The 14,279-nt window shown below is 43.3% G+C and overlaps 1 protein-coding gene across 11 annotated transcripts in view; it reads right to left on the bottom strand.

The window, feature by feature from the left end:
* The window catches only part of LOC119456419 (poly(U)-binding-splicing factor half pint-like), a 75,414-nt gene that overhangs the window by 45,570 nt on the left and 15,565 nt on the right, over positions 1–14,279 (bottom strand). For 3 of the 11 annotated variants that reach the window (XM_037718180.2, XM_037718171.2, XM_037718202.2), the window contains exons 2-3: positions 13,885–13,966; positions 960–1,186 (exon numbers count right to left, since the gene is read on the bottom strand). In XM_037718180.2, coding sequence (XP_037574108.1) covers positions 960–1,186; positions 13,885–13,966 — 309 coding nt within the window. Of the gene's footprint in view, positions 1–959; positions 1,187–5,709; positions 11,973–13,256; positions 13,385–13,731; positions 13,797–13,884; positions 13,967–14,279 lie in introns of those variants that run through there. The other 8 variants (XM_049664715.1, XM_049664701.1, XM_049664720.1 and 5 more) reach the window with 8 other exon arrangements.

Here is a 14,279-nt window from a genome sequence, read left to right as displayed (position 1 = left end):
ATTCTGAAAGCACATCAATGGCATTGACATCACTTTTCAAATCGAATGCTTACAGATACAACTTCAGATAGGCTGTTTCTGGCTGTTTAGAGAAAGAATACGACCTAAATGCTTTCAAAAAGACCCTTCTGAGCATATTTTTGCAGTAGCAAAGCACTTTTTTGTTTTTAATGGCATTGAACTGTTAGAAAATTTTGTGGAAACTTCATGAGTTAACTCATCATGGGCATTAGAGGGCGTACATTGTCATGACGAGTTGACTCGTCACTGGCCGTCAAAGGGCTGAATTCTGAAAGAGCTCACATGCACACAAAACTGCCAGCCAGCACAGACTGGTAAGTCCCTTGTAGAAGACATATCACATAAGAAAGCTGGATGTTTCATGCTGTAACAATGTTGCAAAAAAGAGTAAAACGAAATCAAGAACAGGAGCAGCAAATTTTTAGAGTCCCAGAGAGCTTTGTGTATGTCAGCTATGGGTTGCGCAAGAGGCATGTGCTTTAGAATAGGATTTTGTGCTCGTAGTTTGAATGTTGCAGTACCACTGTGGCTGAAAGCACATCTATGATAAATAATAAGAGATAATAGAGGAAGTCTTTTCAGTTTTTCATTATAATTTTGAATGCTAACACAACAGAGAGCCTGCCTGTCTTACCAATTTGTGCCACTATCATCAACTTGGCCAATTCTACTTGCCCACAATGCAGTTCCTTAGCTTTGCTTGCTGTGAACAAGTTGTGCGTCTGCTCATCCCAACACCTTTGTGCATATCATGTGTACTTTAGATTTATTAATGCAGTAGCGTTAAGGGCCCCGTGTCGCATAAAATCCGGTGCTGGCATCAGCCCTGCAGCCGACATTGGCGTCCCGTTGTATTGTCACATAAAAAATTATTGGCTAATTTTTTTTGGTAAAAATAAGTCACTCTGAAGCACTAAAAATGTGGGGTGCAAACCCACCTGCTGCTGGTGTGCGATGGTCTGCTTCATGAGCACACTCTTGATGCTCTGCTCCATGGCAAACTTCTTTGCGCGTGTGACCATCTCGAGCTGCTCAGGCGTCAGCTTCATGAGGCCGAAGCCAATGAGTGGTGGTGCGGCCTTGAGGGCTCCTGGCCCAGCCAGCACAGGACCCATCTGCTCTTGCTGCGCTTCCTTGGCTCCTCCACTGCTGCTGCTGCTAGCATCTGCGCACAACCACAGCCTGCTCAGCAGGGCCTACACCACACACTGCTCTTTGCCAAGAGTGGCCGCAACGCCCACCAAAGGATCAACCCAGCATATGGCTGCTGCATGCACCAAAACCTTGGCAAACAGCAGCTTGACAATGAGATCTACTCGATTTGATTAAGGAGTACTGACGTAGACTTCACACTCTTTCAGGGATAGCTGCCAACCCAGCACTTATGGTGGTGCCCCGATTTCTCGTGCACGATGTGATGGCCAGAGTGCGCCAAGTGTAGCTTCAGCCCTGGTTACACCCCAGGAGGTCACGTGGCATCACACACAGATCAGCTAAGTGCACGTTGGGCACTAGAGCAGAGTGTTCCCAGAAAAGCCAGAGCAGAGAACTAGGCTTATCCAGTGTCCAATGCAAAAAAGTGAAGGAGAAAAGCACATTCTATGTGGCAACACACAGTCATGATGAGGCTTGAAACCACTGCATTGGGCTGACCATGAAGAAAGGACCAAATAATGACCGATGCATTGCCGAAAACATGGCAAGACCATGTGTTCTTTACGAGACCAAAACTGCAATCACTGGGACTGGTGCGCCATTTGCCATGCTACCTTAGTAATGTTGTGAGCACAAGTGATGCATTCATGGGTGTAAACAGCTCTCACTAAATTCTGTTGGCCTTGGTTAGGAAGCTTGGCTGCTGAGAGAGGCACTTCATTGCACGGAGGACATGAGGCACCATAAAATTGACTGGGATGTGAATGATACCAGCCTGTGATCTCAATACAAGGCGTCACACCGAGAGTACACATGGGCTGCAAGCAAAAGGCTAGATAAGATTCATGTGCTCCTGTCAAGGAGTACAAACACAAAAATCTTGTTTCTTTTAGGGGCGAAGAAGCGCCTTAGGGTCGAGCCTTGTTATATATATATATATATATATATATATATATATATATATATATATATATGTGTGTAGTATATGTACGCCACGTTCCGGCTTCCGGAGAACGCTTCCAGCGTTTTGCCCGAATGATCCCCCGGCCGGTGCTTCGCCCACTTATCATCATTCACTTCGTGAATATGCGGTGTTTCTTTTTTAGGCAGCTGTCAATTACAGTATGAAGTCTTGAGAGCACAACATACAATTAATTATATTGCCTTTTAACACAACCAGTTCCAAATGTGCGCAGCTGCATCACATCAAGGAGGTCACATGATTTTGCAAGCCTGACTGCCCAGCGCAATGGTTGACACAATGAGATGCCATCAAATGGGCCACTTTTTTTTATTGAATGCCCTTCACAATCCTTCCTTCCCACACCACGACAGCGGTGAACTGTTGCAGCAAGCGTATTTTTATGCAAACTGGATGGAGTCTAGTGCTTGCAATTTGACCACAATATGAGTATATGTTGATGGGTTACCTAGCGAAAGAATTGCTTAGAATTGATGCTGATGGAGCCATGCCATGCACACACGTCTTTGGTTGTGCTCGAGTAACGTAGTTTAAGTGGAACAGTTCTCTGCAAGCACGCAATAAAAGCAATACTGTGTGTGAGAGCTGCCTCCTTTCCAACTCGTTTTACTAAAACACTTTACACATTATTTAAAGTTGCAGCACAGGTCGAATCAAAAGCGTTTCAACGTTATATTTTAGGTAGTATTTACATATGCTCACTACTATCATCAGGAGGACTGACTGTTGGGCTAGTTGGTCTTGCATTATAATTCTGGTAGATCAGCGCAAATTAATAATGGACACAAAGAATAAAGTAGACAAGCGCTGCTAGCAACTGTTTATTCTCATGCGCTTAAAAAGCTCTGTCCTAGGATCTGTGCCCAAGAAAAACACGGATAACAAACAAGGCATGAGTGTTCCGTTGTAAAATGCTCCACTGGAGTCATTTACTCCATCCCAATGTCATGTGGGAAAGTCAACCAGACGGAAAGGTGTGTTAATGACCGTCTTAGGGAGCATGCTCAAAAAGTAAAAAAAGAAAGAGGATAAGCATGCACATTTGGTCGCACACGTTTCTGCCATGTGGCTGCAAACCACAACTTCGAGAGACAAAGTTCTAAGCAGCAGAAATTGATGCACGTCTCGGTTGGCTTTGGAGGCATTCTTTATCAAATAGTGCCTCTATTTGTATTAGCAAAGCTTCAATAAGCTTGCATTTGTCCGAGTATGAATTCATGCAAGCCGCTCTTTGATATGCGAGAGCCTTGTTTTGCTGTTTCTTCCCTTGTGCGCCGCAACAAATTGTACAAATATCGGTGAGTGGCATGAGAATAAAGTTGCTAGTAGCGCCCGCCCTTGTCCACTTCGTTCTTTGTGTCCATTATCAATCTGCGCTAATCTACCATAATTATGGCTTCCTATCATGGCGTGCTAAGGGAAAGGAAGTGCATTCAAGGACGGCAGAAAACTAGGTGGGGTGATGAAATTAGGAAATTTGCAGCCACAAGTTGGAATTAGCTAGCGCAAGACAGGGGTAATTGGAGACCGCAGGGAGAAGCAGTCGTCCTGTAGTGGACTTAAAAATAGGCTGATGATGATGACGTGCGTAGGTGTGCACACAAGTGTACCTGAAGAGGATAGAGCAAATTTCAAATTATTTATGTGAATGGTATTATCCTGTGCTTTGGCACAGGATACAGCATACTTTGCTGTATGTAGAAATCAAATAAGCCAACACAGCATACAAAGAAATGCATTAACAATATGGCACCCAAAGGATGCAGCATAGAAGCTTCACAGAAACGCAAGGTCTGTTAATGTTTCTGCGGCCAATCCAATGCAACCGAATCATTCTTCGCTTCACGTCACCTTTTTCAGAAACCAAACAAGTGGCTTTTTTTGGCAAAAGCATTTACAAGGCAGCACAAGGCAGCACAATGAACAGCCACAGCGCCGAGGAATGACGCTCCCAATGGAGGCACCATCATCAGTGAGTGGGTACTCAAGCAATGAAGAAGGCACACATAAACCGAGCAATAGGAAGGAGGCAGTGGAAGAGCCAGCCACTGATTTAGGCCTCCCCTCTTGTCATGGACTCTGCTTTCAGCAGCACAGTAATGGTGTCGGTGCATGCCTCAGTGGTGTCTGATACCATGTGACCACCACCTCTTGTCTGGATATGTCACTGTGTTGTCCACAGGCATTTTGGACTGGTCGCTTTAAAAGGTAATGCAATTATTTGCTGCGCTCTAAAGAAACCGAGGCTTGGCACCATACTACTGGGTCAACAGCTGCCTGTTAATTGTCAGTACTCCTTTAAAGCTTATGGTTAAACAAATTGGTGTATCCAGCCCGTGCAGGATTGCACAAGTAGCTTGTCTCCAAACTACCACAAGCTGGCAATCGCTAATTGCCACCGCTAATGCATGAACCACCCGGGCTTGTCTAGTGGTGGACTCGTTGCGATCACTGGCCGGCAAGTGGTGCTAAGATGCCAGTGCAACAAAAGCTCGCTAAGCAAGAACTTCGGTAAGGAATTGTGGAAGGTAAAAAAGACACAGGAGTTGAACATTAAACAAACTTACAAGATGCACCGGATGGATCAACTCGTCAGGATTAGGCCATTCCTTCTGTACATCCCAAAAGCCCGTAATGTGAAGCCACATTTTAAGAATGTTGGAAAATCAAGAAACTTTGAATCTATGAAAATGTGGCCACGTACAAATTTCTCCTACTGGCACAGAGGATTCAATGTGACCTTGTCCCTTACAACAATCACTACACTTCACTGTGCAGCAAGGTTTTAAACTTGACTAGTTCTCTCAAGCACTTGGCTTTTACTAGCTTTTTTTTTTACAGCAGCAGAACTGTAAATAAGCATAAACGGTGCAGTTAGAGCCTTCGTGAGCCAACCAATACATGTAGTCTAAAAGTTGCACGCTGTTTTAGGCAACATAAGCTAACCTAGTTGGGCAACTAGAAACGGACATTTGACATAACAGCAGGAAGTCTGGCAACAATGGTGAAGAAAATTTTCCGAGCATCTCACACTGAGCCTTTTAAACTATGCCCTTGGCATCAACTTGCTTCTTTACTGTTTGCTAGCCCACCCAGAACTCATTAAGACCTACTTCACTGCATGCATCTGTTGAAAACTGGATTGCAAATATGTTAACACTACTATGCAGAAGTGACTGCAGAATAAGGCCTGTATAAATTACCCAAGGGCACCATAAAACAAGTGCTATCTTAATGTGTAAAACCTATTATACAGACCATGTCGAAGCTATTGTTGTGTTAGCCTCTTTCCACTTAATCCAATCTAAATCCCAAGCAGGTAGCTCCATTCCAGTTGAGCCAAGTCACACAAGGCCTCAAACATAGCATGCGTCACTCTATGCTTTTCTCTTCTCAACAACAAGCAAAGCACTTGCTTGGGATTTTGCAACCCTCGTGCTAGCGCCTGATGATGCCCTAGCTGGCCGACTCAGTACCCCAAAAGCAAGGTGAGCACTTAACCACGGCTTATCACCTGAAAAACAAGAAAGAACGAAGAAAAGGGAGCAGACTGAAGGTGGCCATTACCGCCAGCTCTCCAGTCATTGTCACATTCGCAACGCATCGTGTCAACACCGTGAGAAGCACCGCACGCCCTCTCTCGACTAAATGGTGTAAAAAAGACACAAAAAAGAGAAAAACATGGCAATCAAGACACGAGGCCAAACAACACCAAACAGCACAAGTTTCTCCCATATACTGGCATGTCCCAATGAGCAGAACAGCTAAGGTTTCCACTGAGATATCCTAACACTTTTCACCTTACGGTTTGCATGATGGTTTGTCATTAAAGGTATGAGTTATGTGCTGAACATGCAGTGAGTTCATTCAGACCAACCCAAGCACAGATTGTCGTAGCTTTGCAATTTCAATCAGCTCTGGCATGCAGACAACTATCAGTTACTGTAGTCTGTCAGAGTCTGCCCAAGAGCACATTCTGTCAGCCACTTTTAGCCAATATGCAAGACATTCCTTACGGATGGAACAAGAATGAGGGCAAAACACCCTGCCAAAGGAATAGTTTGAAAACATTTACTCCCTAAAACAAGACTGGCCGTAGAGAACATGTAAGTAAAGAAATGCTATCTTGCATGTCTGCTTCTATCAATGCCAATGATGAGCTTCACAACTTGCATACGTGGTAATGCTAAGAAATGGCGCACACTATTGGCCAGGACATTGTATCCTTTATCTACAAGATATATACTAGGGAAGTGGGTGAGGGGAGGGGGTCAAAGCTAAGGTGTCCAACTCAGGCATGATGGGGTGCCTTCAAAAAGTGGAGGCGTGCAGCAGCTGAAGGCAACACCTGCAAAGACTCACCAGGAAGACAGAAAAAAGACGGCAAGTCTTTAGAAACAGCGCTGCTGCCAAGGGCATTCATAGCACAGCATAGCAAAGAAGGCCACTACAGCACGGCTCCTCCCAACCCAAGTTAGACACTTATATGGAGTGACACCCGCGTCACAAAGCTTGCAACTGTCAAAGTTGGTCTGCCTTCCTTACCTTTGCTTGAATCAAACACAGCCTCCCTCTCTCATAACTGTTCATAACCAAAGACCCCTCAAAGGGACTATAAACACAACAATCAACCATTTAAAGGGACTGACAAAAACGCATCCCGAGATTATGGTGAAAATTAGATGCATGTGCTTTATATTGACAAAATCCAAGAGGATGTTAGCAGTTCAGAGGCATTTTAAATCGGCACTGAAAATTGCAAGCTCCAACACTCTGCTGTGAAACTTTGATACTAACACCAGAGCCACCTCTTGTGATCACACATTGGTGTACACAAGTTAGCTGTCACACTATGCTTTTTTGTTCAAAAAAATTTATTTAAAATTTATATGCATTTGCACAATTCTGAATGCATGTTACAATGCAACGAAAGTTTATGTTGGCATCCTATGTGCCCTTTTGTACACATGCAGGTTTGTCCCAGTGTGGTGGTCTCACTGTGAAATACGAAATGCCCTTTCTGATGCCATGAAGTCTCCATGCATAAAGGACTGCTGGACTAGCACTACTGGTGCATCTTGGCTTGGAAATGACTGGACAGTTAAAGAGCAAGTAGAAACATTGTATATTCATTATGGAAGAAATAATTCAACAGTTCCAAAAGTATGAACCACATGATGATTGCTTTGATAAAGAAAAGATTACTTTTGTACGGCTGGGACCACATTTGCTGTCAGTTACCCTCTCAGGCAAACTTGTCAGTTTCCAGCATAGGGGGATCTTCATTACACACCTAAATATATTTAAAAAAAAAAAAAAAAGTTCCATGCCATTTGTTGCTTAGGCACTGCAAGATTAGGTCCCCTGGATGGTACTGCAATTTGCCATTGCAATAATCACAACACCATTTGTCACTCCCTTTAACACCGCACTTGCCAGCGTTGTGATAAAGAGGCATCAGACACACAGACTTGCCAACCTTAGAATTCAAAATGTACTACAGTGAAAGACAAAATGTCCAAGATTTGGTGAAAAATACTAAAAATAATTTGATTATTCAAAACGTTGACTGTTCATCAGAGATTCGTACACTTTGTTCTTTAGGGATGCTGTGAATAGTCACTTGTTCTACATAGTCGCAGCAACAACAATCTGTTCCGCAGAATGTTTATGAAGTTTAGTAATGCAATATTCACGTAACGGCTGTCGAAGATTTCCCGCTATACATTTGTTTTATGTTGATGTCGCTGCCACATTGGTACGCCTATATAATCAATCTGTTCTAAAAATTGGCCCATAAAAGATCACTCAGGAACTGTATGTCTTTTTTCTTTCTTTTTTTAAAGTTGTTTTTACCCTAAGCTATACGCAAATGAAATATCTTAAAATATTTGATCAATACGACAATCCTGAACGAGTGCTAAAAATCGGGCATTTTACATCGTAAAAGTTGACAGGTATGGGAACAGCTGCCACCATCCATTTTGTTTTTTTCAGCACACTATCAGTAATGGTGCAAGACTAGTATGGGCAAGCGAATGGGTTGAGCGAGATTCGGTAGTGTGGAGAGAACCAAGCACAAAAAACAGATACAAAATGCCAGTGGCTTCTCTTTCAGCCTGGATTGCGTTCCTTGCCATCACGTCACGTGCACAAAATGCACAAGGGTTGAGTTGGCCCTTAACAGGCATGCATGGCTAGCATGAAATGGAATCCTTGCCCACAAGCATGTGCTGTTCAGCTCATGTTCTCCCTGGCCATCCATTGCAACTTGATCACCTGGACAACTCCATGGTGTCCTTCATGGTGGTATCAGTCGTGTCTCATTCATTAGTTGCAGGTGGGTAGTCATGCCTCGTTTATGTGTGTTTTGAGCTACTGAGACTTGCTGTACTACCTTTTTACTTTTAATAAAGTTTCTAACTGGAGTAGGGATGGTCATATTTTCATTTTGCACGATACAAGTGACATAATGTTATGTGCAGTTGATGTCGACCGTATTCAAGCCTCCCTTATTTGTTCTGCTGCTAACTAAAGATATTTTTTCCCCCTAGAGTGGCAGACATAATCACAAGCATTTAGGCCATGCCTTGAATGCAAGATGACCGTAGAAAAGTTAATATCTGCATTACTACACGTTCAGGATGGCAAATAAAAGCGCTGGCCAGTTAATATTTGAACAGCAAGAAGGCCTTCTGCTTAATTCTAAACAAACAATGTGACCAATGCAAGCATACTAAACACTACAAAACAACTGTTTCTCACTAATTATCAGCAACACTAATGGGGGAAGAAAAAGAGCACACCCTGCACACTTTCAGCAAGGCAAAGAAAATGTGACGCAACCAAGCTTTCATATGATATTAAAGCACTTGCACAAGTTTATGCAGTTTGGAAGAGCAATAAAAATGGTTTGAATAGTCAAGCTCTCATTGTAGTTGCCATACTATGCAGGTGCAGCTGCTTGATGAGCATTCAAAGCAACTCGTAAATTGCTGTGGGTGCGCTACTAATAAATTTTCGAAAACCAAATCAAATATCAAGCAGCCTTTTTCAGCATTTATAAAATGACGTTCACCTCCTAGCATTCGCAAAGTTAGCAAGTTACTTCTCATTAAATATTGCCCATAACGAAATATAGTGTATTGAAAGCATAACTCAAGCATTAGGATCAAATAAGCAGTTTGTTAGCATATTTTGTGGAATGTATGTACACAAGACCAGATGGCATGTGAGCATCGTCTGCAGCAAAGCAAAAAAAAAAGAAAAAAAAAAAAGCAGACTAGTTGGAATGGTTACAGTTGATGGTGCCACTGTTATATAAAATAATCGGTGCTGCAACAAAGTGTATTCAGATTTAATCCCAAGAGAACATACAGGTGAAATGTGTGCTGACAAGAAAGTATTCAATGCTAAATGGCATGACTGAGCAAATGGATCAAGCCTGAACAGTCTGGCTCCTACAATGTTCTTCTAGCGTGCATGTCCACTATGGCTGCCAGGATGGAGGCTATCACAGTTTGTGCTTCATGTCTGATCGCACATGGCTGAGTTAAGTATTCAAGAACTATATGAAAAATATTCAAATTTCCTAATAGTGACTATTCTATTCGAAGACCAAATTAAATAGGACAACATTTGATAGTCCATGACCACTACACTGGATCCACATACAACATACTTTCAGATATAACAGACCATTCTCCAGAGTTTGGTCTGCCTGTTTATTATTCATGCAACAAATACTGCTTTTAACGGATCTGGCTAAATGGATTATCAGCTATGACAGGTGCAATTTTGGGCAAATTTTGTCTAGATGATGCATACAGAACGCACTCTGCTGCAGCGATGTGTGCCATGGCATTGCACATAACTTTTTCCGCACACTTCCAGAAAGTGTGAAACTACATTTTCTCTTAAGGAATGAACACACTAGCAACAAGCTTTATGCAATGGCATGCCATGCAGTGCTCCACCAAACGACGGGATGAATGTGCAAGCAGCTCACTGCTGCTAGGCCTAGCACGCTTTGCCCCGAAGCCATAGCTTGGCCGCATCAAGAACCACCGACAATTGCAAAATGCATCTTTTTTTCAACTCCCTATAAACCTTGTAATTACATCAGTTTGCTCAAAACAGAAAATAGGTTGCAAAGCAAACATTGCGGACGAGCTGTCTCGCATGTAATGCAGCAGTAGCCAGACACAGGCTCAGAGTTGAACTTGCCTCATATCTTATTCATGCTAGAGGTTTGATAGTGGCTGTCACTTGTTACAAGAGAAACTGATGACACAAACTTATTCCATCCACCTTTATTTTGCATGAAAAATTAACTGTAGGCAATGCTTGTTTTGTTGGCAGCATTAACATGCTCAGGTAAGCCAGCAGGGTGAGGAGCATGCCGCAACAGCAAAAATATCGCTTGAACCCATTTTTTCATCGTCAAAAAAATCTTCCTGTTGCACGGCGGGGAAACCAAGGCAAACTGCCATAAGCGTCTAGAAAATGGTAAACAGCGAAGCTGGCATGGTGTTGTGTTGCTATAGTGTCATTCGTACCACTTATCTATTAATGCGTTAGCCTTCTTCGGGTACTTGTCGCACTTTCCATGGGTTATGTATCTATCTATGTATGTTTGTATCGAACCAGTTTTCCCACCTACCTGGGTTACTGGTTATTCCCTGGTCAAATTGGGTAGTGCAATGGGTTGCTGTGCTGAAGAAACATGGTTCAAAACCAACAGTTGGACCAACTTGAATCACTTGAGTATGTGGTGATGTGTACATACGTGCCACTCGTCAACGAACCTCTTTCCCACCGACATGGGTCACAGTAGATGCAAGATTGGGTAGGTACTGCTGTTTGAAGCAACTCTTTGACGCTGACTTGGCACGTGCCACTCGTTCTGTGCTGGTCTTCAATGAACATTTTTGACGCCAACTTGTGCAACTAAGTATGTGCCACTGGAAATGGGCCGCAATAGAATGACGAAAAAGATCTCTCAAATTTCTCTGATGCCGAGTAGAATCGACCCCACGTCACAAGGGCTTCTCAAGGAGAGATGCATCAGCAGGCTGCGCCACAAATACACTGTGCCGCTTTTCAGTGAGCTGCTTTCATGCCAACGCTTTAGTGAGCTGCGCCACGAACGCACGTGCCGCTCTTCAATGAACCTCGCGCCAACTTGGGCCACTAGGTGTGCAGCAAGCAAAGGAACAATCCTCAACGTTCGCAGCCACGCTTCTGGTCTCAATGGCATCTCACGCAGACTACTCGGCAGTGCCACTACATGGCGCAGCGAGTCCAGAAAGAAGAGAGGAGCCCAGTTGCCGCATTACGTGTTTCACGTTCCCAAGCACCGCCACGCCATGCATTTTGGGGGCCATAGTAGGAAAGGGGAAGCACGGATTCCGCTGCAGTACACACCTTGTACATAACTCGTTTTGGCGACGACATTAGGTTGTATTGCTATATTCAATGCTAACACATTACTGTGGACAGTCATCGTGAAATGGGTTCTGCCGCAATTTTTTTTTTTGGTATAGCAATTATATACGGAAACTCGAGGCATGCTTATGCTCCACTGCTGTGGTGCTGACCTGGTATCGATGGTGCCACAGAGTTTCTCACTATGTTACTTAGAGAGAAAACTGGCACTGTTGTACGCATGGGAATGGTGGCTTCGGATCGGCGTCGTTATCAGAGAGCCAGGACACCTCGAAGACACATCTGGCTAGCACCGTATCGTCTGTCACAATGATTAATTTCCAACTAAAACAGCACATAAAAAGCTGTTTTAACATTATTATTACATAAACATGTGCTTTACATAAACATGTGCCACACGGGTACGCCCATATAATCAATGGGTCCAAAAAATTGGGCCATAAAGAATCACTGGGCAACTGAATTTGTCGTTTTTTTAAAGCTGTTCTTGCCCTTAACTATACAGAAATAAAAAGTGAAATATTTGTGTCAATACGACAATTATAAACAAGCACTAAAATTCAGGCATTTTATGGTCTCAATATTAACTGAAATAGTCAACAAATAGAGCAGTCAATTTTATGTGTATCAATGTGAAATTCAGGTAAAAATTACCAGGCCAGTTTAATTAATTTTTAATACAATGCCTTTTCCTGTGTGCATATTGTGGCAAAAAGCCACTTCTAGAAACCAGTTAAAAAAAAAATGGAAAAAAAATTGCAGAAGAAAGTAAGGAAGATCGCACCCTATAGGATGTGCACGACTAAACCGAACTTGCAGTGAAGATGTCCACAGATTTCTTTACTTCTAACGTGCAAAGTCGTAACTCTGCGCGGTGTAATGTGACAGCTGCTTAAACTACAACCTCGGGATCTGCTTTTGCAATTGCGCAGGGTTGCAAAGAAGGCCGCCAGGCTGATAAGCAAATTATTGGCCTCCCTGTCTTTCCCTCATAGCCAGCGGTTGAGTACGTGTGTTAAAAGGCATCTCTAAAGTGGCACAATCAACAACTATGCTAAACAATGTGCCACCAAACATTATCCGAAACTGCTTTTTGGTCCAACAGCCTTCTTGAGTGAGCTCCACACCACAGTAGTACGAGGAATACAGAACTCAACACAAACGGCACAAAAAACAAGACCACACATTGGCGGAACATTGGAACCTCCACCAGAGAGAAATATAACAAAAGAGCGAAAACAGAAAATGAAGGACCGATGGCACGGGCCATATCCATGGCTATGGCCACTCGGTGCACCTCCATTATGATGACGATGACAGTGGACTTGACGTTTTGGTTTTACTAGTGAGACATCTTATGATTCCTTGGCACAATTTTTTTCTGAAATGCTATTTTGGAGCTGGATGGCACAAAGGGAACATCACAGTGCAATTGGCAACAACTGTAGATTTTTTTTGATCAAACATCAGCAGAATCTGGAGCTCTCTGGTTTATGTAAAATGTGTGTTTATAGTCCCTTGAAGCAACGCAGCAGAGGGAATGTATGCAGAGAGAAAGAGAAATGAAAACAGTTGTCTTGCAGGACTAGCCTGCCATTAATCCAGAGAAGGTAGTGCACATTTTTACTGCATCACAGAAACATAGTGTCACCTGGAAAAGTTAAGGCAGCTGTGTGTTTGGCAGGTGCCCAATTGCAGAGGCACTACCTACACCTGCCAGTTTGGGGGTAGGGGAGGTGCCGTGGAAGGCAGCCATCAGTCGATGCAGCTCTTCTGGTGCTAAAAAACACACACCCAGTGCCAAAGAGAAAAGAAGAAGGAGAAAAAAAAAAGACAGATTTGTATGCAGGTACAGCCCTTTGTCACAAAACTCCATCTGCCACCAACAGAAGAGAGATATTTGCAAAAATGCTACTCAAGAATAGCTAGCTTGCCGTGCACAAAATGTAGCTTACTTTACCTCAACCACAATGGGAAGAAGATAAGCAAAAGTCACATTACAGGTTTTACACTCAAATGCTACAAAGTAATCTTTCGAGCCAAACAAGTGAATAAAGGTGGTGTGCAGCAAGACCCCCGTACTTAGCAGCTGTGATCACTAAGTCAAAACAGATTGTCCTGTTTACCTTGGCGCTGGGCGATTTTCCCTCGCAACCTACTTCCAGGAATATGATTTTCCAAAGTGGAAAGGCTACAAGATACAAACAAAGACCAGCACACAAGCAACAAGTTTACAGTGTGATCCTTCAAAAATGGTCGCACAATTGGCGGGAAAGTACCTTGCAGTGCTGGCTTTTTGGCAGGAGGACCATCGGCCAAGTTTTCGGCTTCAGATGGATGTTCGGCCTCTTCTTTCTCGGGCTGCAATTCAAGGACAGGCATGCAGTGAGCATGGGTGAGAAGGACTTTGTTTCACATGTTGCTCAGGACTTCTAAAGGCACGTCTTTCAGTCACCAATTTCATGCTGACAAAACAAAGAGCATTACATAGCTAATACCGTTGCATTTTCGAGGGCTGGGGAAACAAGTGCTTTACAGAGCATGATAAGAACCCAGCAGCTGTGGTTCAAGCACAATCTGATATAAGGACTCGCACACCATGTACATCATCCCTTGTAGCAACAGGATGCCGAAGCAGCCTCTTAAGGAATTGTGAGTATTGTAAAAAAAAAAG

The sequence above is a fragment of the Dermacentor silvarum genome, chromosome 1 (assembly GCF_013339745.2).
Source record: "Dermacentor silvarum isolate Dsil-2018 chromosome 1, BIME_Dsil_1.4, whole genome shotgun sequence".
NCBI classification, from domain to species: Eukaryota; Metazoa; Arthropoda; class Arachnida; order Ixodida; family Ixodidae; genus Dermacentor; species Dermacentor silvarum.
Note: the sequence above shows the minus strand (reverse complement) of the source record. Positions and strands in the feature narration are given on the sequence as shown.